The 24161-nt window shown below is 45.8% G+C and overlaps 1 protein-coding gene across 1 annotated transcript in view; it reads left to right on the top strand.

The window, feature by feature from the left end:
- The window catches only part of LOC140211161 (MAP kinase-activated protein kinase 2-like), a 149799-nt gene extending 139596 nt beyond the window's left edge, over positions 1-10203 (top strand). Inside the window, exon 10 of the mRNA XM_072280692.1 lies at positions 8417-10203. Coding sequence (XP_072136793.1) covers positions 8417-8572 — 156 coding nt within the window. The 3' untranslated portion in view covers positions 8573-10203. The remainder of the gene's footprint in view (positions 1-8416) is intronic.
- The last annotated feature ends 13958 nt before the right edge of the window (positions 10204-24161 follow it).

The raw sequence follows: 24161 nt of genomic DNA, 5'->3' as shown, positions 1-24161 counted from the left end.
CAAGGACACAGGCTAAACCGGGAAGGCCAGACCAAGGTGCTTAGGCCTGAGGTAACTCCTGGACTGGCCAGCTGAAAGGGTTTTGGTTTTCTGCTATGCACAGGGAAACATGATGTGGTGACAAGGTGCTGAGGAAGAGAGGATTAGAGTGGCGGAAGGCTTGTCAGAGGGAAGGGCTTAGGGAGCATTTGAGAAAGGAGTGTAGGGATTGGAAGGAAGGGCATATCAGACTGATGGGGAGAGATGGGAGAGAAGAGTGTGTGTAGAGGAAGCCGTGCGGTGGATGTGATGGGTAGAGGAGCCCAGAGGATTTGACAGGAGGAGAGCCAGTGAGTTCAGAATCAGAATCAGTTTTACGGCCACTGACATACAGTACGTTGAGAATTTTTTTTTTGATTTGCGGCAGCAGTACATAAAAAATACTAATTTACGGTAATAAATATATAAAAAAAACAATGGTGCCAAAAGAGAGCGCAACGTGAGGTAGTGTTCATGGACCTTACAACAATTGGATGGCGAAAGGTAAGACATTGAGTGTGTGTCCTCAGGCTCCTGTGGCTCCTCCCTGATGGTAGTAATGAGGGGCATGTGCCAGATGGGGAGGCTCGTTGATGGATGGATGCCAGCTTCTTGAGGCATTGACTATTGAAGATGTCCTTGATGTTAGGAAGGCTAGTGCCCATGATGCAGATGGCTGAGTTTACAACCGTCTGATCCTCTGCATTGGTCGCTCCATGCCAGACGGTGATGCAACCAGTTAGAATGCTCTTCATGGTGCATCTGTAGAGATTTACTGCACACCAGATCTCCTCAAACTCCTAATGAAATATTGCCACTGACGTGCCTTCTTTGTTGGGTCCAGGATAAGATCTTCAGGGATGCCAACACCCTGGAACGAGGCTCTGCCCCTTTCCACTACTGACCCCTCGATGAAAACTGGTCTGTGTTCTCCCAAATCCCCCCTTCCTGATGTCCGCAATCAGTTCCTTATCTTCCTGATGTTGAATGCGAGGTTGTTGCCGCGACACCACTCAACCAGCCAATCTATTACATTCTTCAGGATCAGGCCCGTTACCCACTGCCCTTGACACTAGAACATCGTGTGTACTCGACTCTTGTCAATGAGTGGGCCTGTAATCTTCTGTTCCAGAGCCATCAGTCATTCTAGAATTAAACGGAAGCAGGAGATCAGATCTTCACAGTAGGGTAGCAGTTAGGGTAATTGCTTTACAGTGCCAGTGACTGGGTTTGGATGTCCACCGCTGCCTGCAAGGAGTTTGTACATTCTCCCCATGGGTTTCCTCTGGGTGCCCTGGTTTCCTCCCACAGTCCAAAGACGTATGGGTTGGGGTTAGTGAGTTGTGTGCATGCTACATTGGCAACAGAAGCTTGGCGACACTTGTAGGCTGTGCCCAGCACATCCTCGCACTGTGAAGGTTGTTGATGCATCTCACTGTGTGTCTGATGGACATTTATTTATAGTTTTCAAAACTTCTATTGTATTTCTGTATTTTCCTGTAAATGCTTTCAAGAAAATGAATCTCCAGGTAGTATATATTCACATACTGTTTACATACTTGAGTAACAAATGCACTCATGTCCTGGCAACAAGTGGAGCTGCAGTCTCCTGTTTCAGGGCCATCAGTCTGTCTAGAATTAAGCTGAGGCAGCGGGTGCTAAGATGAGTGTAGCAGTCAACATGTTCATTTTACAGCATAGCAGCCAGCGATTGGGGTTCAATTCCCACCGCTGTGTGCATGTTCTTCCCCTGACCCTGTGCTTCAGTTTCCATCCACGTTCCAAAGACCTGCTGGTTAGTAGGTTAGTAAGTTATGGGCATGCTACGTTGGCGATGAAAGCATGGTGACATTTGCGGGCTTCTCCTAGTGCATCATGGGACTGTGCTGGCTGTTGATGCAAACGATGCATTTCACTGTGTATTTAATGCCTCTAAAAAGTATTCCCCCCCCCTTGCAAATGTTCATGTTTTATTGTTTTACAACATTGAATCACAGTGGATTTAATTTGGCTTTCTTGACACTGATGAAAAAGACTCATGTCAAAGTGAAAACAGATCTCTACAAAGTGATCTAAATTAATCAGAAATCTAGAACACAAAATAATGAACTACATAAGTATTCACCTTTCTCCTCCCCCCACCCTTATATGACACACCAAATCATCACTGGTGCGCTGATTTTAGAAGTCACATAACTAGTTAAATAGAGATCTGTTTTTGGAGACCTGTGTGCATTCAAGGTGTTTCAATTGATTGTAGTAAAAATACACCTCTATCTGGAAGGTCCAACTGCTGGTGAGTCAGTATCCTGGCAAAAGCTACACCGTGAAGACAAAAGAACATTCCAAGTAACTCCGCAAAACCACATGTCAGGAGATGGGTACAAGAAAATTTCCAAGTCACTGAATATCCCTTGGAGTACAGTGAAGTCAGTCATCAAGAAATGGAAAGAATATTGCACAGCTGTAAATCTGCCTCGAGCAGGCCGTACTCAGAAACTGAGTGACTGTGCAAGAAGGGGACTAGTGAGGGGGGTCACCAAGAGACCCATGACAACTCTGGAGGAGTTACAGGCTTCAGTGGCTGAGATGGGAGAGACTGCACAAACAACAACTGTAGCCTGGGTGCTTTGCCAGTCACAGCTTTATGGGAGAATGGCAAAGTTGGAAAAGAAACTCAGATGAAATCTTGGTTACAGTTTGCTAGAAGGCATGTGGGAGACTCTAGTCAGCTGGAAGAGATTCTATAGTCTGATGAAACCAAAACTGAGCATTTTGGCCATCAGACTAATCAAAAACACATTATTCCTACCTCGGTGGTGGCTGCAGGCATGCTTCACTGCATGGCTTCCGTGATTCAATGTTATAAAACAATAAAACATGAAAACTTCCAAGGGTGGGGTAAATACTTTTTACAGGCATTGTATGTCCAGTTTGTATTAATAGTATTTCATTTCTCATATATCTTGGTAGTATATAGTGACATATATGCACTTTGTACTTTGACTTTGAAAAATAGGAAAAAAAGTTGATATTTTTCTTTGATGATAAAACCTAACTCCAAGTCATGGTGGACAGAGAAAGGAGGGGACGTTGGGAGGAAGCTCTGTCAGGGCACGATAAAGCCAGAGGTCGTCTCTCATTCACATTGAAGAAGTGGCCCAACTGATGAGGCTGTCTCCAGGATAGACTGGCTCCTACTTCTTAGTGACGAAAGGAACTTGAATTGGTTTTCAACCATTGCCCTTTCCTGAGACCTGACTGAAAGACAAACAAACGGTGCAAGTTTTTTTTAAACCATGGGTGTATTATAATAGGCAGGCACTCAGGGAGAAGAGGGGGAAGGAAAAGGCGGAGAGGTGAAGTCGAGCAGTGCATCCCCACAGGAAAAGCTGTAAGTCCATGTTCCTGTTCCCAAGGGTTTGCAAGCAGAGCAGAACAGAGGAAGGGAAATGACTCGGCAGGTCGTGGTGATAGCAGGAATGTAAAGTTGTGTCAACCCAGTCTGAGTATGCTCTGTGGGGAAGGGTTTGAGAGAGACGGTGCTTGGGAGGACCCTTGCCATTTTACTCCTCCCCCATGCAAATTCCGTGTGCTCACCAACCACCCCCCCTGCACCCCCAGCCCCATCACTGTCCCCTAGCTGCTGATTCAGGGTGGACCATAATGCTGAACCTTCAACCCTGTGGTCTTCACTTCCCAATCTCATTCCATCGCCCAGCCCCAACCCAACTGTGGACAAAAGCCCCTCTGTCACTATGCAGGTGAGCTCTCCCACCTGTCAGTAAGCAATTTCAGTTGTACAAAAATGAAGAAAAGTGAACACTGGAAATATAAGACTGAATCCACAACATTGTAATCCTTTAATCAACTGATCAATTGCATTGTTAATATTCCTGACAGGTGTCCTCCCTCCACCATCCACCCTGTTCTCAATCCCTCCATTGCCTTTAAATCTCTCATGAAATCTGTCAGATTATCTGTGTTTTTTAAATATAATTTTTATTGAGTTTTCAAAGTGAATACATGAAAAGATAATGTCTACCCTCCCCCCTCCCCTTAACCCTTCCCCCCGATATATACTCCTACCTGAAGAAAGAAGAAAAAAAAGAACTGCCTGGATATTTAAGCAACACACATAAAGGTTGCTGGTGAACGCAGCAGGCCAGGCAGCACCTCTTCATAGAGATGCTGCCTGGCCTGCTGCGTTCACCAGCAACTTTTATGTGTATTGCTTGAATTTCCAGCATTGCAGAATTCCTGTTGACTGCCTGGATATTGGAAGGTTTCCACATGCTCCATGGGATTCAAAATAAATTTAGTAAATAAATTCAGATTATCTGTTTTGACCACCTGGTGTGACAAGGAGTCTCCTGTTCTCACTAGCTCGAAATCCTCAACTGTTTGGGAGGACCTTCTTCAGAAGCACTGTGGGTTTCAAGAAGGGAACCCAGCATCAACTTTGCAAGGTAGCCTCGCCTGTAAAACCCAGGTCTAGGAGTATGAATATTTAAAAGACATCAGAACATTCAGTATCCAAGCTAGAGTCAGTGCTGCCCCCCAGTGTTCACTCAGCAGAAGACAAGTTTTATTTTGTTCAACTGCAGAAAGATGCAACATTCATAGACACATGGCCTTGAATTATAGTTTTTATGTGACTGTATATTTGCTGATATTTTAGATGTGCCTTGTGGTGTGTATGACTGTTGGTACTGTGTTTTGTCCCTTGGCCCCAGGGTAACGCTGTTCTGTTTGACTGTAATCATGGGTATTCATGTAGGGTTGAATGGGAAGCTATTACCACTAATTTATATGATAAAAATATTTGAGCATCCCCAGACCCAAAAAATAACCTGCCAAATCATACCAAATAACACATAAAACCGAAAATAACACTAACATATAGTAAAAGCAGGAATGATATGATAAATACATAGACTGAAGTAGAAATAATGTATGTGCAGTATAGTTGGGAAGATGAAGGTAAAACCGATTTGTGGGGGGAAAAAATCGGCACATACGCGCATGCGCATGGCTACGAGCACGTCACGGATGTGCACACAGGTGCCCGCGCAAGGCTTCATGGTCAAGGTAGTCTTTCCTGGGGTAGAGTGTCCCGGGATTTGACTGCTACTTTTGTCCCTTATTTGGGAGTGAGAAAGTTGGCAACTCTAACTGTAAAAGACATGTTGAGGTGAGTTTAACCCTACTTGAACCCCCCCCCCCCCCGGTCGGCCAATCCGCAAGAATATTGTCAATATTAAACCGGTCCGTGGTGCAAAAAAGGTTGGGGACCCCTGGATTAGGAGAATGGGCAAGAAAGTGGCAAATGAAATACAGTGTTGGAAATTGCATGGTCATGCACTTCGGTAGTAGAAATAAATGTGCAGACTGTTTTCTCAATGGGGAGAAAATCCAGGAATCTGAGATGCAGAAGGACTTGGGAGTCCTTGTGCAGAACACCCTGAAGATTAACCTGCAGGCTGAGTCGGTGGTGAGGAAGGCAAATGCCATGTTAGTGTTCATTTCAGGAGGTCTAGAATACAGAGAAAACCTACAGCACAATACAGGCCCTTCGGCCCACAAAGCTGTGCCAAACATGCCCCTACCTTAGAAATTACTAGGCTTACCTATAGCCCTCTATTTTTCTAAGCTCCATGTACCTATCCAAAAGTCTCTTAACAGACCCTATCGTATCCACCTCAACCTGCGCAGCTGCTTTGAGTGTTGTATGGACTCGGGCCCCAAGACCCCTCTGGTCCTCCACACTGCCAAGAGTCTTACCATTAATACTATATTCTGCCATCATATTTGACCTACCAAACTGAACCACTTCACACTTATCTGGGTTGAACTCCATCTTCCACCTCTCAGCCCGGTTTTGCGTCCTATCAATATCCCGCTGTAACCTCTGACAGCCCTCCACATTATCCACAACACCTCCAACCTTTGTGTCATCAGCAAACTTATGAACCCATCCCTCCACTTCCTCATCCAGGTCATTTATAAAAATCACAAAGAGTAGGGGTCTCAGAACAGATCCCTGAGGGACACCACTGGTCACCAACCTCCATGCAGAATATGACCCGTCTACAACCACTCTTTGCCTTCTGTGGGCAAGCCAGTTCTGGATCCATAAAGCAAGGTCCCCTTGGATCCCATGCCTCCTTACTTTCTCAACAAGCCTTGCATGGGGTACCTTATCAAATGCCTTGCTGAAATCCATATACACTACATCTACTGCTCTTCCTTCATCAATGTGTTTAGTCACTTCCTCAAAAAGCTCAATCAGGCACGTAAAGCATGACCTGCCCTTGACAAAGCCATGCTGACTATTCCTAATCCTATTATGCCTCTCCAAATGTTCATAAATCCTGCCTCTCAGGATCTTCTCCATCAACTTACCAACCACTGAGGTAAGACTCAATGGTCTATGATTTCCTGGGCTATCTCTACTCCCTTTCTTGAACAGAGGAACATCATCCGCAGCCCTCCAATCCTCCAGAACCTCTCCTGTCCCCAATGATGATGCAAAGTTCATCGTCAGAGGCTCAGCAATCTCCTCCCTCACCTCCCACAGTAGTCCCGGCAACCTATCCAACTTGATGCTTTCCTAAAGTTCCAGCGCATCCTCTTTCTTAATATCTACATGCTCATGCTTTTCAGTCTGCTGCAAGTCATCACTCCTATCACCAAGATCCTTTTCCACTGTGAATATTGAAATAAAGTATTCATTAAGTACCTCTGCTATTTCCTCTGGTTCCATACACACTTTCCCACTGTCACACTTGATTTGTCCTATTCTTTCACGTCTTATCCTCTTGCTTTTCACATACTTGTAGAATGCCTTGGGGTTTTCTTTAATCCTGCCCACCAAGGCCTTCTCATGGCCCCTTCTGGCTCTCCTAATTTCCTTCTTAAACTCCTTCCTGTTAGCCTTATAATCTTCTAGATCTCTAACATTACCTCACTCTCTGAACCTATTGTAAGCTTTTCTTTTCTTCTTGACTAGATTTATTACAGCCTTTGTACACCACAGTTCCTGTACCCTACCATAACTTCCCTGTCTCATTGGAATGTACATATGCAGAACTCCACAGAAATATTCCCTGAATATTTGCCACATTTCTTCTGTACTTTTCCCTGAGAACATCTGTTTCCAATTTAAGCTTCCAATTTCCTGCCTGATAGCCTCATAATTCCCCTTACTCCAATTAAACACTTTTCTAACTTGTCTGTTCCTATCTCTCTCCAATGTTATTGTAAAGGAGATAGAATTGTGATCACTATCTCCAAAATGCTCTCCCACTGAGAGATCTGACACATGACCAGGTTCATTTCCCAATACCAGATCAAGCACAGCCTCTCCTTTTGTAGGCTTATCTACATATTGTGTCAAGAAACCTTCCTGAACACACCTAACAAACTCCACCCCATCTAAACCCCTTGTTCTAGGGAGATGCCAATCGATAATACAAGAGCGAGGACGTGATGCTGAGGCATTATAAGGCATTGATGAGACCTCACCTTGAGTATTGTGAACAGTGTTGGGCCCCTCATCTTAGAAAAAATATGCCGGCATTGGAGAAGGTCCAGAGGAGTTTCACAAGGATGATTCCGGGAATTAAATATGAGGAAGGTTTGATGGCTCTAGGTCTGTACTTGCTGGAATTCAGAAGGATGAGGGGGGACCTCATTGAAAACTTTCAGTTCATGAAAGGCCTAGACAGAGTAGATGTGGAAATGATGTTTCCCATGTTGGGGGAGTCTAGGACAAGAGGGCATAGCCTCAAGATAGAGGGGCGCCCTTTCAAAACAGAGATGCGGAGAAATTTCTTTAGCCAAAGGGTGGTGAATTTGTTGTCACTTGCAGCTGTGGAGGCCAGGTCATTGAGTGTATTTAAGGAAGATATTGATGTGTTCTTGATTGGACATGGTATCAACGGTTACGGGGAGAAGACCGGGAACTGGGGTTGAGGAGGAGAAAAAGAAAGGATCAGCCATGATCAAATGGTGGAGCAGACTCGATGGGCTGAATGGCTTAATTCTGCTGCTATGTCTTGTGCTATTATTTATCACCCCTCTCCATACACCACAGCGAATTCCTAATACATGTAAACATATATTGCGAATAAAGTTGCTCTTTACCCTTGAATCTAACCCTTCCCTTCTATATAATCCTCCTTTTCTCTATCATCCGTGTGTCTACCCAAGAGTTTCTCAAATGTCCCAAATTTGCCTCTATTACCATATTTGGCAGGGTGTTCCACTCTGTGTGTAAAAGACATGCACTTGACATTCACCCTATACTTTCCTCCATTCACCTTCGATAATGTCCCGTTGTGACCCTCCCCCCTCCGTTTTGCTCTAAATACTGTGCTCTGTACTCCACTTTCAGGATGAGATGACGAGCGCCCTGGCCACGATGAGAGTTGACTACGACCAGGTGACCATCAAGGACTTGGATAAAACCAGCAACCCGCTGCTGAACAAGAGGCGGAAGAAGCAGATCTCATCGGCGCGCTCATCTTCAGCGATCTGCAGCAACCAGTGAGGGGCAGGCCACAGGACTGGGAACGGGCAACATAGCTGGCAAGGACCCAGAGGCTTCTAACGCTCCGCTAGAACTGTCATTCACACCGCCAAAGGCGGAGTTTCCCAGCGTTGAAGAGGATGTTTGTACTGTTGGAGCAGGCACAGGAGGGCACAGCTGTACTGTAAAATGCCCCAACCCTTTACTGACCCATTGCATCTTTTATTACGAACAGTATTTGACTTGGTATTTTAATTTGGTTCTAACTTTGTAATCACATTGAAAGTCAAAAAAAAAATTTGCAGATACTGGAAATCTGAAAAGTAGAAAATGCTGAAAATAATCAGTAGGTCAGGCAGCATTTGTGGGAAGAGAATAAGTGTTTAGGCTGGTACTGATGGTGAAGAAGGGGGTCCACGGGTGTATCCTGGGCGGTTCAGTTTTCACAGTGTGTTCTGTTTGTGATTTGCGGTGATGTTGTTGAATTAATCTCAGCAAAGGAAGGTAAATCCTGGTGTGTCACCTCTGTTCATCAGCTCTAAAGTAAGCGGAGCTCCATATACACAGTAACTGTCTGGACTCTTAAGTGCACTGATGTACGTGGGGATCCTGAGGCTCTCTGAAGGTGGCTACACATGTCAATAGGATGGTCAAGAAGGTGTTCTGCAAATTTGCCTTCACCAGTCAGGGCACTGAATATAAGGGTCAGGAAGTTGTATAAAACTTTGGTTGGACTGTATTTGGAGAATCGGGTGACGTTCTGGTTGGCCCTTTACATGAAGGATGTTGGTTCATTAGAGAGAGTGCTGAAGAGGTTCACCAGGATGCTGGCAGCATTAGAGAGTATTAGCTACAAGGAGGGTTTGGACAAACCTGGGTTGTTTTCTCTGGAGTGTTGGAGGCTGATGGGACACTTGATAGAGGTTTATAAAATTATGAGAGGAACAGAGAGTGTAAGCAGGCAGTGTGCTTTATCCCAAGGGTGGAAACATCAATTTTTAGAGGGCATAGTTTAAGATGGGGGGGGGGGGGATGTATGGGGCTAGTTTTCTTTTTACACAGAGAGTGATGGATGCCTGGAATGAGTTGCCGGGGTGGAGGTGGCAAGACAGGATGTAAGAGGCTGTTAACGCAGAATAAGAACAGACAGGGGCTTGAGGGCTGTGCATCTTGCACAGGCAGGTTTTATTTGGCATCATGGTCGATACAGACATTATTTGTTACTGTGCAGTGCTGTTCTGGGGGTCTCTTTGAGATCCGCTTGCCATGAGGTACCGAAATAAACATTTTAGACCTTCAGATCAGTCACATGTCTGGGATGTGGAAGTGGCGATGTGCCACCTGCCTCAGGAGGCTGGAGAAGCCAAGTGCTGGACAAAACCACATCGCCCCCAGAGAACCCCAGGCTCGCACATGGAGATCAGGGCAGAGTGCTCCCTCCAGAATCTTCACCCAGAGAGGAGCAGGTGAAACCGGGCAGGCTGGTGAAATGGAGGGGTCAGAAGCAAAAAACAAATGTATGGTTGAAATTTCTACTGATTCTGTTCATAAAAAAAAAAACATGGCCCTCCTCCTTTGTGGTGACCCATGGATTTAATGAAGTTGTTGTATCTGAACTGTGTGCTAAGTAAATTTACCAGCTGTTTATTGAAGGACGAGGTTTGTATTTGAATTAAGGTCATAATTCGCGTAGGAGAGTTGGAAATCTTCCATGTAAATCAAGCTGTTTATGACGTCCCAATATATTTTACAGTTACTAATTTGCTTTTGTTACAATACAAGAAAAAGGCATCAGATTGTATGGAAACGAGGTGAGACTGTCTAGATTCTTTTTGTCTAATACTGCCGCTTCCAGGGTAAATACTGGCGGGTTGTTGTGGAGTTGTTTGGAAGAGTTTAACTCCTCTTGAGAAAGCAGAACGGATCTCAGCTGACCAACGTCGGCATGGGGCCAGGCTCCTGCGGCCCAGTTCATCCTAATGAAACGGCCAGCTTGGCCATGCTTGGGGCGAGAGTGGGAAGAAAACGTGGCCCCTGTTCCGAGTGAAGTCGCGTGGGACGCCGTCTGGGTTTTAAGTGGTTTACAAAGATGACCATAGGCAAATAACCTGGCTCCCATGACTCACTGCTGAACAGAATGAAGTCTGAAAAGCCTCACAGTACAACCGAAGAGTTGAAATGGCCTGGGGGACAGTGTGTAGCTGCACTGCCTGAGAGTGGGTTTGCCGTCTTGAATTTCCCTATAAATAAACCCCTCTCAGTCAAACCACAGAGAAAACACGATGGAGCTGCAGATTAAAACTGGGGTCAAAACAAAGGTGAAAATATTGTTCCTGGGCCCTTGCGTGCCAGTCACATGCACACATTTCCATTTACACAGGTCTGTCATTGTCAAACCCCAGTTTATTTGGCATCATAGTCAGTACAAAGATTGTAACAATGTTTAACAGGATATCCTTGTGGTTGAGGAAGGGTGTTAAGTTATGGTAATGGGGTGGAGACACATTTTAAGTGAAGAATAATCATGAATATGGACAGGGCTGAATAATCTAACAATTCATAATTACAAAGTAATTTTTGGCAACCGAGCGGCGCCTGACTGCAGGAGCGAACTCCCTGATATCTGCTTAAGGTCCATGCCAGCTTCCACGGTCACATCTCAACAGTGGATGGAATTGGAACAGTGCAAAGCTCTACCACCCAGTTGGCCAGGTCAGCTAATGCCAGCTCTGAGGACTTTGGCTGTAAGGATTGCTGAAGTGAGCTGAAACCTTTCACCTCATTGAGTTGGGTCGATCGGCATTATATTTGGCCAGTTGGCCCCAATCTTTCACCAAGCAGTTCATTGTCAGTGAACATGTTGCCTTTTTTCCCCTGTGGTGGTTGGGGAGAGGGGACACGAATGTTGGTTATAAGTAAAGAAGGAACCAAAATCCTTCACAACATCTTCTTAACATTCTTACAGTTTAGATCGACTTCTCATTCATTCTCCCTCTTCCAGTATTGGATTTGCACGCCGCTGATTCCTGAGCTAAATGTTGCAAAGCGTGCTATCTGCTGGAACCACCTTTACATCAGGTAAGATGGGTCAGTCAACCACCTTCACCTGATCCCATGCACGTCCATCTGGTCACTGATCTCTGAGTCTATTCCCTCCCTGACTACATCTCTTCCTTGATACCTGACGCTGTCAGCTCTGAAGGCAAGAGTCAGTTCCCAGCTCACTTCCCGCACCACTGCCTCCCCGTGCTCATTACTGGGTGAATAGCAACTTCCTCAAGCTAACTATGTGATTAAGGTTGAAAGAATACGGAGAAAATCTACAAGGATATTGCCAGGACTGGAGGACCTAAGTTATAAGGAAAGTACTAACCTATTCAATCTTTATTTCTTGGAATGCAGAAGACTGAAGGGAGATTTGATGGAGGTATACAACATTTTGAGGGGTACGGATAGGATAAATGCAAGTAGGCTTTTTCCATTGAGTGTGGGTGGGACTACAACTGGAGGTCATCGGTTAAGATTGAAAGGTGAAAAGAGTAACATGAGGGGAAACTTCTTCACTGGAGTCGTGGGAGTATGGGGTGATCTAGTAGCACAAGTGTCGCATGCAAGCTTGGTTTCAGTGTTTAAGAGAAGCTTGGACAAGTAGATGGAAAGTAGTGGTATGAAGGGCTGTGGTCCAGTTACAGGACAATGAAAGTAGGCATTTTAAATGGTTTGGCATGGACTAGATAGGTTGAAGGGCCTGTTTCTGTGCTTTTATTTTGTATGGCTACAACTTTAAGAGCCTCTGGCCTACAGATCCGGGTCTAGCTTACCTGGTCCCGCAACGAGCCCATCTCTGTTCCTGTTCCTGTTCATGTGTTACCCCCTTATCACCTATTTCAGTACTCTCACTCGGGCCTTGTCGGGTTTGAAATGGTTTGCAGAAATTGCAGGCCATCAAACATTCTTGCAAGCCCTCATTTATACCAGCCCATCTACCCCCCCCCCCCCCCGCTCATTCCTCGCGCTGATCATCCTATTCTCAACCCCCTCCACTGGCTTGCCTCCTCTGATTCTGGCACCCTATCCCCACTAGAATGGAAACGGAACAGCTCCCATTCAGGCCTCCTGATGATCCACTGTGCATATTCTAGACTTTGCATTCAGGTCAATTTTCTTTCTTCCTTTAAGTCTGCCTCTTTTGTGACATTGGTCCTAAGATTTTCCTCTTGTGTTTCAGCGCTGATGAATGGTCGAAGACCTGAAACGTTCCCTGCCCTGACCTACGGAGCATTAATCTCAGTTTCCCTGTACCTGGTGTGTGTATTTGGAAAGCGCATTACCTGTACGTTTTGAGCCTACGTACAAAAGTACACAACCAAACTCCTGGCTCTAAGCCACCACCTGCTGCTCTGTGCGTGCTGTCTGCACATTCTCCCGACTGTGGGGTTCCCTCCTGGTGCTCCTCTCCCTCCTTGTACGTGCAGATTGACAAGCTACTTGGACTTTGGTAATACCCTTAATATGGAAATGGAAGAAGCTGGAAGGGGCGAGACTTGATGGTGGGAATGTGGGAAAAATGAAATGGGTGAGGTTAGGATCAGTGTAATGGTGTTTGACAGTCAGTGGCCTGAATGGGCCTATCTCTGTCTGTATTTCTCTCTGACTCTGAGTGCAGGTAGTGGAGACACTTACCAGCTTTTGCCGCGGAAACCAAGTCTTCAGTGAACGGTTTGTGGTCATTATGTGCAATTCCATGCATTTCCACCATGACTCCAAACACATGGCTGAAGATGAGAGAAAGGTCAGCCTGACAGCCTAGGATCAGCTTTGGACTCCTGGTTGTCCCTGGCGAGTGTCCTTGCCCTCAGTTTCCCTGTTTCCCTGGAGATGGCTAATATGAGATGGCATAGTTTTAAGGAGATTGGAGTAAAGAAGGGTGTGGAGGGAAAATATCAGAGGCAAGTTTTTTTTACACAGAAAGTGGTGGTTGCGTATAACGCTTTTCCTGCGGTGGTGGTAGAGGGAAGGTTTAGATTGATTTTAGAGTAGGTTAAAAAGCACAACATTGTGGGTTGAAGGGCCTGTACTGTAATGTTCTATGCTCTGTACGCGAGCATGGACAATACGTGACGCTGCTTAACTCGTGCCCAAGGGGCTGCTGTCTAAATATTACCAGTAGCTCCGTGGCAACTCCCAGAAACTTGCTTGGGAATCTGGCTGGAATTTTGACTTTTTGTTTCTATCAGATCCTGTCAGACTATTCAAAAACAAAAGCTAAATAAAAGTTTTTTATTTAAAAACTCTGATAATGTCGGGCAGCACCTGACGAGATAAAGCAGAGTGAAGTGAGAGATTCTTCCGATTATTTTTAATGGTATTGACAGCCCATACAAAATCCAGTCCCCGCGTGATGAATGCGGGGAATGTCAGGCAGGGGAAATGGGGTTGGCATCTGCCCCGGCCATTCCCACACATGCTTCCTATGTTCTCTCTAATTTTTTTTAACAGCCATGCGGACCAGCCATTGCTCTGAACAGGGATTTTTTACAAGGTCTGAAAGCTACGCGGTATTTTGTTTAAATGTTAAGAAAATTCCAGCTGTGTGGCAACAATGGCTATGTGCGCGGGAGCATTTCAGCTACTGCCGCCTGGGTAAGGTTCAGGATATAGCAAGCCCAGCTCCTGAGAGCTTGTGTGGTGAGTCGTGCCCACAACGGTTCTTGCAGTGGTTGGTTCTGTGGATCTACGCCTTCCAAGTGCTGGTTCGATTGGATCAGGTACTGTTTTCAGACAAATGCTGTGGTGTGAGTTGGATATGTGACTGCCCAGATTCTCATATTCACTCCAAGTACACTTGTCCTCCCCCTGTTGGCCTACGCCGTCTCTCTTCACACAACATCACCTTCAGTGAGTTCACTTTCGACAACCAACTCTGAAGTCTCTCTAGCTACTATCAAAAGCGGGAGGCATCCTGTACTTCAAAGTCTTCACTAAGCCCCACCCCACATCTTCTCTCCACACTTGTGGAGTGCAAAACCCAAATAATAAGGTCTGAAAGCTGCGCAGTGCTTTAAATGTTAAGAAAATCCCAGCTTCGTGGCAACAAAGGCTACGTGCACGGGAGCACTTCAGCTACTGCGTGGCCACGCAACTTAAAGGGAACAATGCCTACCACAAACCATTCATCGGCCAATCTGATGGGAGACTACAGGAAATGAAAACATGTGTAACAAAAATATATACCATTAGGCTCTAGAATGTGTGTTTACAGACATTTTTAATCTCTCCCTCTCCCAGTGTAGAGTCCCCTCCTGCTTCAAACATCCACCATTGTTCCTGTACCTAAAAAGACCAAGGTAACATGCCTGAACGACTGGTGTCCTGCTACACTCACCTCAATAATAAGCAAATGCTTTGAGAGGCTGGTCAAGGATTACATCTGCAGCATGCTGCCACCCAAACTGGATCCCCTACAATTCACCTACCGACACGACCGATCGACAAACTATGCAATAGCCACCACTCTATACACTGTCCTTGCACACCTGGAGAAGAGGGGTGCTCAGGTGAGAATGCTGTTCTTGGACTACAGTTCAGCATTCAACACCATAATTCCCTCCAGGCTCGACAAGAAGCTCAGAGACCTCAGCCTTCACCCTGTCTTGTGCAGTTGGATCCTGGACTTCCTGTCAGATCGCCGGCAGCTGGTAAGAGTGGGCTCCCTCACCTCTGACCCTCAACATCTCTCCCTCAATATTGCAAAAACAAAGGAACTGGTTGTGGATACAGGAGGAATGGAGACAGACTAACCCCTATTGACATCAATGGATCCAGCATTAAAAGTTCTTTCGCATACACATCACCGAGGATCTCACGTGGTCTGTACATACCGGCTGTGTGGCGAAAAAGGCACAACAGCACCTCTTTCACCTCAGACGGTTGAAGAGTTTGGTATGGGCCCCTAATTCTAAGAACAGTCTGTAGGAGCATGATTGAGAGCATCCTGACTGGCTGCATCACTGCCTGGTATGGGAACTGTACTCCCCTCAATCGCAGGACTCTGCAGAGAGTGGTGCGGACAGCCCACCGCATCTGTAGATGTGAACTTCCCACTATTCAGGACATTTACAAAGACAGGTATGTAAAAAGGGCCCGAACGATCCTTGGGGACCCGAGTCACCCCAACCACAAACTGTTCCAGCTGCTACCATCCAGGAAACGGTACCGCAGCATAAAAGCCAGGACCAACAGGCTCCGGGACAGTTTCTTCCACCAGGCCATCAGACTGATTAACTCATGCTGATACAATTGTATTTCTATGTTATATTGGCTGTCCTGTTGTACTTGGTATTTATTACAAGTTTGTATAAATTGCACATTCAGATGGAGATGTAAAAATTTTTATTCATGTATATGAAGGATGTAAGTAATAAAGTCAATTAAATTAAATTCAGACATGTCAACGACCAAAGCAGATATAAAACATAAGCGTTGTCAGCTGGAGGGGTGGAGATAGGCTGTCCTGGGGCTGGCTGGGTGGGTATGAAGCAGGAAAGGGGCTCGTTTTTCTCATGTTCTGAGCCAGTGCCAGGCAGCATCTATGGAAAAGAGTACCGTCGAGGTTTTGGGCCGAGACCCTTCAGCAGGACAGAAGAAAAAAAAAGCTGAGGAGTAGATTTAAAAGGTGGGGGAGGGGAGAGAGAAACACCAGGTGATGGGTGAAACCTGGAGGGGGAGGGAGGAAATAAAGAGCTGGCAAGTTTTTAGAGATACAGGGCTGGAGAAGGGGAGTCTGATAGAAGAGGACAGAAGGCCATGGAAGAAAGGGCGGGGGGGGGGAGAACCAGAGGGAGGCGACAGGTAGGCAAGGAGATTTGGTGAGAGAGGGAAAAGGGGATGGGGAATAGTGGGGGGGGGTTGCATTACTGGATGTTCTAGAAATCGATGGTCATGCCATCTGGTTATATTCCCAAACGGAAAATAAGGTGTTGTTCCTCCAACCTGAGTGCGGCCTCATCGCGACAGTAGAGGAAGCCATGGACTGACATATCACCGATATACAAGGGAACACACCAGGAGCACCGGATATAGTAGATAACCCCAACAGACTCGCAGGTGAAGGGTCGCCTCACCTGGAAGGACTGTCTCGAAGGGAGCGATCCCTGCAGAAAGTGGGGGGCAGGGGAGGAGGGAAAGATGAGTTTGGCGGTGGGATCCCGTTGGAGAAGCCGGAAGTTTTGGAGACTTAGATGCGGGACATGGACGCTGGTGGGGTTGTAGGAGAGGACGAGGAACCCTATCCCTGGATGGGTGGCGGGAGGATGGGGTGAAGGCAGATGTGCGTGAAATGGAAGAAATGTGGTTGAGGCCAGCGTTGATGGCCTTTCTTTGAAAAAAGAGGACATCTTCTTCATTCTGGAATCCTGAGACCAGAGGCGGCAGAGATGGAGGAATTGAGAGAAGGGGATGGTGTATTTACAAGTAATAGGATGGAAGGAGGTATAGTCCAGGTAGCTGTGAGAGTCCGTGGCTTTGTAATAGACATCAGTAGATAAGCCGTCTCCAGTGATCGAGAGAGAGGAGGGTGGTGTCAGAAATGGACTGGATAAATTTGAGGGCAGGGTGGAAGTTGGAGGCAAAGTGGATGAAGTCGATGAGTTCAGCATGGGTGCAGGAAGCAGCACCAATGAAGTCGTTGATGTAGCGTAAGGAAAGTGCAGGACTGTCACCAGTGTATGCTTGGAACATAGATTGTTCCATGTAGCCAACAAACAGGCAAGCATAGTGACTAGTGGGGTGCCGCAAGGCTCAGTGCTGGGACCCCAGTTGTTTACAATATATATTAATGACTTAGATGAGGGAATTAGATGCAGCATCTCCAAGTTTGCGGATGACACGAAGCTGGGCGGCAGTGTTAGCTGTGAGGAAGATGCTAAGAGGATGCAGGATGACTTGGATAGGTTAGGTGAGTGGGCAAATTCATGGCAGATGCAATTTAATGTGGATAAATGTGAGGTTATCCACTTCGGTGGCAAAAATAGGAAAACAGATTATTATCTGAATGGTGGCCGATTAGGAAAAGGGGAGGTGCAACGAGACCTGGGTGTCATTGTACACCAGTCATTGAAAGTGGGCATGCAGGTACAGCAGGTGGTGAAAAAGGCAAATGGTTTGCTGGCATTCATAGCAAGAGGATTTGAGTACAGGAGCAGGGAGGTACTACTGCAGTTGTACAAGGCCTTGGTGAGACCACACCTGGAATATTGTGTGCAGTTTTGGTCCCCTAATCTGAGGAATGACATCCTTGCCATAGAGGGAGTACAAAGAAGGTTCACCAGATTGATTCCTGGGATGGCAGGACTTTCATATGATGAAAGACTGGATCGACTAAGCTTATACTCGTTGGAATTTAGAAGATTGAGGGGGGATCTTACTGAAACATATAAAATCCTAAAGGGATTGGACAGGTTAGATGCAGGAAGATTGTTCCCGATGTTGGGGAGGTCCAGAACGAGGGGTCACAGTTTGAGGATAAAGGGGAGCCTTTTAGGACCGAGATTAGGAAAAACGTCTTCACACAGAGAGTAGTGAATCTGTGGAATTCTCTGCCACAGGAAACAGTTGAGGCCAGTTCATTTCCTATATTTAAGAGGGAGTTAGATATGGCCCTTCTGGCTAAAGGGATTGGGGGTATGGAGGGAAGGCTGGTACAGGGTTCTGAGTTGGATGATCAGCCATGATCATACTGAATGGCGGTGCAGGCTTGAAGGGCTGAATGGCCTACTCCTGCAGCTATTTTCTAGGTTTCTATAGCTAGAACCCATGCGAGTGGCAATGGGTAGACCTTCTGTTTGAAAAAGTAGGAGGAGCCAAAGGAGAAAATATTTAGAGTGAGGACGAGTTCTGTTAGACAGAGGAGCGTGGTGGTGGAGGGGAACTGGTTGGGTCTGGTGTCCAGAAAGAAACTGAGCTTTGAGGCCTTCCTGATGGGTGATGGAGGTATATAGGGACTGTCATCCATAGTGAATATAAGATGATGGGAGCCAGGGAACCTGTAATCATTGAAATATCATTGACTTCATTCACTTTGCCTCCAACTTACAACCTGCCCTCACATTTAGCTAGTCCAGTTCCGACACCTCCCTCCCCTTTCTCGATCTCTCTGTCTCTATCTCTGCTTATCTACTTCTGTCTACTACAAACTTTCACAGCTACCTGGACTATACCTCCTCCTACCCTGTTACTTGTAAAAATGCCATCCCCTTCTCTCAATTCCTCCATCCGCCCCATCTGCTTTCAGGATGAGTCTTTTCATTCCAGAAAAAAAGTCCTCCTTCATCAAAGAAAGGACCTTCCCACCCTCCACTATCAACTACCCTCAACTGTATATCTTCCATTTCATGCATGTCTCCTCTCATTCCATCTCCGGCCACCCATGCAGAGACAGGGTTCCTCTTGTCCTCACCTACCTCCCCACCAGTGTCTGTGTCCGTATCCAGCACATAATTCTCTGAAACTTCCACCAATTCCAACGGGATCCCACCACCAAGCTTACCTTTCCCTCCCCCCCCCCCCCCCGCCAACTTAGTGCTTTCTGCAGGGATCACTCTCCACGCGACTCCCTTGTCTATTTGCCTCTCCCCACTAATCTCCCTCCTGGCACTTACCCTTGCAAGTGGAACAAGTGCCACACCTGCCCCTACACCTCCTCGCTCAGTACCATTCCGGGCCCCATACAGTCCTTCCAGGTGAGGCGACACCTCACCTGTGAGTCTGTTGGGGTCATTTACTGTGTCCGGTGCTCCTGGTGTGGCCTCCTGTATATTGATGAGACCAGATGTAGATTGGGAGATTGTATCGCCGAGCACCCACGCTCCGTCCATCAGAAAAAGCAGGATCTCCCGGTGGCCACTCATTTTAATTCCACTTCCCATTTCCTTTCCAATATGTCTATTGTCGCGATGGGGCCACATTCAGGTTGGAAGAACATCTTACATTCCATGTGCGTAGCCTCCAACCTGATGGCATGAATATCGAACTTGCGGTAATGCACCCACCCCTCACCATTCCCCATCCCCTTTCCCCTCTCTCACCTTATCTCTTTGCCTGCCCATCACCTCCCTCTGGTCCTCCTTCCCCCCATCTTTTCTTTCTGTCCACTTTTATCAGACTCCCCTTTCTCCAACCCTTTATCTCTATCAACTTCCCACCTCTTTACTTCCTTCCCTTCCCTCCAGGTTCCACCCATCACCTTGTGTTGCTCTTTCTCCGCCCCCACCCACACCCTCCTTTTAAATCTACTCCTCAGCTTTTTTTTCCTTCAGACCTGCCGAAGGGTCTCGGCCTGAAACGTCAACTGTACTCTTTTCCATAGATACCGCCTGGACTGCTGAAGTGTTTGTGTTGACTTGATAGTGGGGAAAAAAAACAGCAGCACAAATGCCAGACATCCGAAATAGAAACAGAAAATAGTGGAGTTACTCAGGTCGGGCAGAAGGTGTGGAGTAAGGAACAGAATTAACACTTAGGTTGATGAAAGACCATCAAACTAGTCAATAACATTCTCTCTCAAGATGTTGCTTGACCCAAGGTCTATTTCCAGCAACTTGATTGTATTTGACATTGTTACTGCTATTAGAGGGAGATTGCTCAAGGGATCCAAACAGCCGAGCTGGAATGATGGATCGGGGTTAAAAGTTGAAATTAACACTTAAATAAATTTACATTGAACTCAGTGGAAGAGGAATAGGAAGTTCACCAGTTGCTAAGCAACCACGGATCTACACATAAAATGGCTGTAGAAAATGTAACCTGAAAAAGGCAACCAGTTATTGACAAACACTCCCCACTCCCACTAAAATCTGATCATTTAGGCACTGATTCAAATTAATGAAAATTTCTAGGCAGGTGATGAGATCACGGATCTCGGAAAATTCAAACCACTCATACCACGAAACACTAAACCATGCAGATGCTGGTAAGACCTGACAGGAAAATAAGTCGGGAACCAAAATATTGAGCATGGTATGACTAGCTTCTTGAGCTGCGTATTTTTCAATGCAAGAGTATTGTAGGAAAGGTGGATGAGCTCAGGGCATGGATCAGCATGTAGAATTATGATGTTGTAGCCATTAGTGAGACTTGGTTGCAGAAGGAGCAGGACTGCCAGGTATGTATTCCGGGGTTCCGTTGTCTTAGACACGACAGAGCAGGAGCGATTAAAGGAGGAGGGGTGGCGTTACTCGTTAGGGAAAATGTCACGGCAGACTGGAGAACACGACTAGTGAGGCGTTATGGGTGGAAATGAGAAATAAGAAAGGCATGACCACGTTAATGGGTCTATATTACAGGCCACCCAACAGTCCTAGGGATTTAGAGAACAAATTTGTAAAGAGATCGCAGACTGTTGGAAGAAACGTAAGGTTGTTATGGTAGTGATTTTAACTTTCCACATATTGACTGGGACTCTCATACTGTAAAAGGACTAGAAGGGATAGCGTTGTCAAATGTGTTCAGGAAAATTTCCTTCATCAGTATGTGTGAGTTCCAGCGAGAGAGCGTGTGATACTGGATCTGCTATTAGGGAATGAGACAGGGCAGGTGAGAGAAGTTTGTGTAGGGGAACACTTTGCATCCAGTGACCACAACACCATTAGTTTCAAAGTAAATATGCAAAGAGATAGGTCTGGTCTGTGGGTTGAGACTATAAATTGGAGAAAGGCCGATTTTGATAGTATCAGAAATGATCTGGCAAGTGTGGATTGGGACAGGTTGTTCTCTGGAAAAGGTGTACTTGGAAAATGAAATTTTGAGAGTACACAGTTTGTATGAGTCTGTCAGAATAAAAGGTAAAGATAACAAGTGCAGGAGACCTTGGTTTTCAAGAGACATTGAAACCCTGGTTAAGAGAAAAAAGGAGGCGCATGGCAAGTGTAGGCAGACAGGAACAAATAAGGTGCTTATGGAGTATAAGAAATGCAAGAGAACACTTAAAGAAATAGATCAGGAAGTCTAAAAGAAAGCATGAAGTTGCTTTAGCAGTCAAAGGGATTCTGAAGGATTTGTCAGGTATGCTAAGAGGAAAAGGGTTGCAAGGGATAAAATTGGTCCTCTGGTAGATCAGATTGGTAATTCATGTGTGGAGCCAAAATAGATGGGGGAGATGTTAAATGCATTCTTTGCATCTGCATTTAACTGGGGAGATAGACACAGAGTCTATAGAAGTGAGGCAAAGTGGCATCAACTTCATTGACCCTGTACAGATTACAGAGGAGGTGGTGTTTGCTACCTTGAGGCAAATCAGGGTAGATATATGACCAGGGCCTGACAAGGTGTTCCCTTGGACAGTACGGGAGGCAAGTGCAGAAATTGCTGGGGCTCTAGCAGAGATACTTAAAACACCCTTAGCGACAAGAGAGGTATCAGAGAATTGGTGGATATGCAATGTTGTTCCACTGTTCAAAAAAGGCTCCAAACAGAAACCAGGGATCTGATATTAGTTGTGGGAAAGTTATTGCAAGACATTCTAAGGGACATGGGCTGATTAAGGACAGTCAGCATGGCTTCATGCATGGTACGTCATGTCTAACCAGTCTTATAGAGTTTTCTGAGGAATTTACCGGGAAAGTGGATGACGGCAAGGCAGTGATTGTTGTCTGCATGGATTTTAATAAGGCATTTGATAAGGTCCCACATGGGAGTCTGGTCAAGAAAGGCATTCAGGATGAGGTAGTAAATTAGACATTGACCTTTTGGGAGAAGCCAGAGAGGGATAGTAGAGGGTTGCCTCCCTGAATGGATCGGTGTAGGGATGTAGGGATCGGCGCTGGATCCTTTGTTGTTTGTCATCTACATCATTGATCTGGAAGGATGATAATGGGGTTAACTGGATCAGTAAATCTGTGGATGATACCGAGATTGGGGTGTACTGGACAGTAAGCAAGGCTATCGTCGCTTGCAGAAGGATCTGCACCAGCTGGAAAAATGGACTGAAAAATGACAGTAGATGGAATTTTATGCCAACAAGTGTGAGGTTTTGTACTTTGGTAGGGCCAACCAGGGTAGGTCTTTACATAGTGAACGGTAGGATACTGATGAGTGTGGTAGAACAAAGGGATCTGGGATTACAGGTTGTTGAAAATGGCATCACAGGTAGATAGGGTTGCAAAGAAAGCTGTTGACATACTGGCTTTCATAAGTCAATGTACTGAAATTGTTTAAGATGTTGTTGAGGCCTAATTTGGAGTACAGTGTGCAGTTTTGGTCACCTACCTACAGGAAAGATGTAAGCAAGGTTGAAAGAGTGGAGAGAAAATTTACAAGGATGTCACTGGGTCTAGAGGACCTGAGTTATAAGGAAAGATTGAACAGGTTAGGACTATGTTCTTTGGAATGTAGAAGACCGAGAGGAGATGTGATGGAGGCACACAAAATTATGAGGGTAAATGCAAGCAGTTTTTTCCACTGAGGTCGGGTAGGACTATAACCAGAGGTAATGGGTTAAGGGTGAAAGGCGAGAAGTTTAAGGGGAACATAAGGGAAAACATCTTCACTCAGAGGATCATGAGTGTAGAATGAGCTGCCAGCACAAGTAGTGCATGCGAGCTTGATTTCAACGTTTAAGAGAGTTTGCATAGGTACATGGATAGTAGGGATATGGAGGGTGATGGTCCGGTGCGGGTCAATGGGTGTAGTCAGCTTAAATGGATTTGGCATGGACTCAATGGGCCAAAGGGCCTGTTTCTGTGCTGTACTTCCCTATGACACTACATTGGATAAAGGGAATTACAGAGGCATGAGAGAGGAGCTGGCCAAAATTAATTGTAAGGGAACACTAGCGAGGACGATGGCGAAGTAGCCAGAACTGGAGTTTCTGGGAGCAATTTGGAATCCGCAGGATAGATACACTTCAAAGAGGAAGTATTCTAAAGGGACGATGATGCATCTGTGGTTGACAAGAGGGGTCAAAGTCAACATAAAAGCTAAAGAGAGGGCATATAATAGAGCAAGAATTACTTGGAAGTTAGAGGATTGGGAAATTTTTAAGACCAACAGAAGGCAAGTAAAGCAAACCATTGGGGGGGGGGGATGAAACATAAAGGTAAGCTACCAATAATATCAAAAATAATACCAAAAGTTTTCAGATATATAAAGAGTAAAAGAGAGTCGGGAGTAGATATTAGATCACTGGAGAGACAGTAGTGGGGAACAAGAAAATGGTAGACAAACTGAATCGGTATTTTGCTTTAGTTTTCACTGTGGAAGACACTAGTATACCAGAAGTTTGAGAGTGTCAAGAGGCAGAAGTGAATGCAGTGGCTTTTACTAGTGAGATGGTGCTTGGGAAACTGAAAGGTCTGAGGGTAGATGAGTGAACAGGGCCTGATGGAATACGCCCCAGGGTTTTCAAAGAGGTAGCTGAAGAGATTGTGGAGGCATTAGTAATGATCTTTCAAGAATCAGTAGAGTCTAGTACGGTTAGGGAGGACTGGAAAATTCCAAATGTCACTCTCCCCTTCAAGAAGGGAGGGCGGCGGAAGAAAATAAATCATAGGCCAATTAGCCACAGTGGTTAAGAAGATATGTTGGGAGTTTATTGTGGAGGATGTGGTTTCCGGGT

Source organism: Mobula birostris, chromosome 16, assembly GCF_030028105.1.
Source record: "Mobula birostris isolate sMobBir1 chromosome 16, sMobBir1.hap1, whole genome shotgun sequence".
NCBI lineage: Eukaryota > Metazoa > Chordata > Chondrichthyes > Myliobatiformes > Myliobatidae > Mobula > Mobula birostris.
This window is presented reverse-complemented; position numbering and strand designations above follow the sequence as displayed.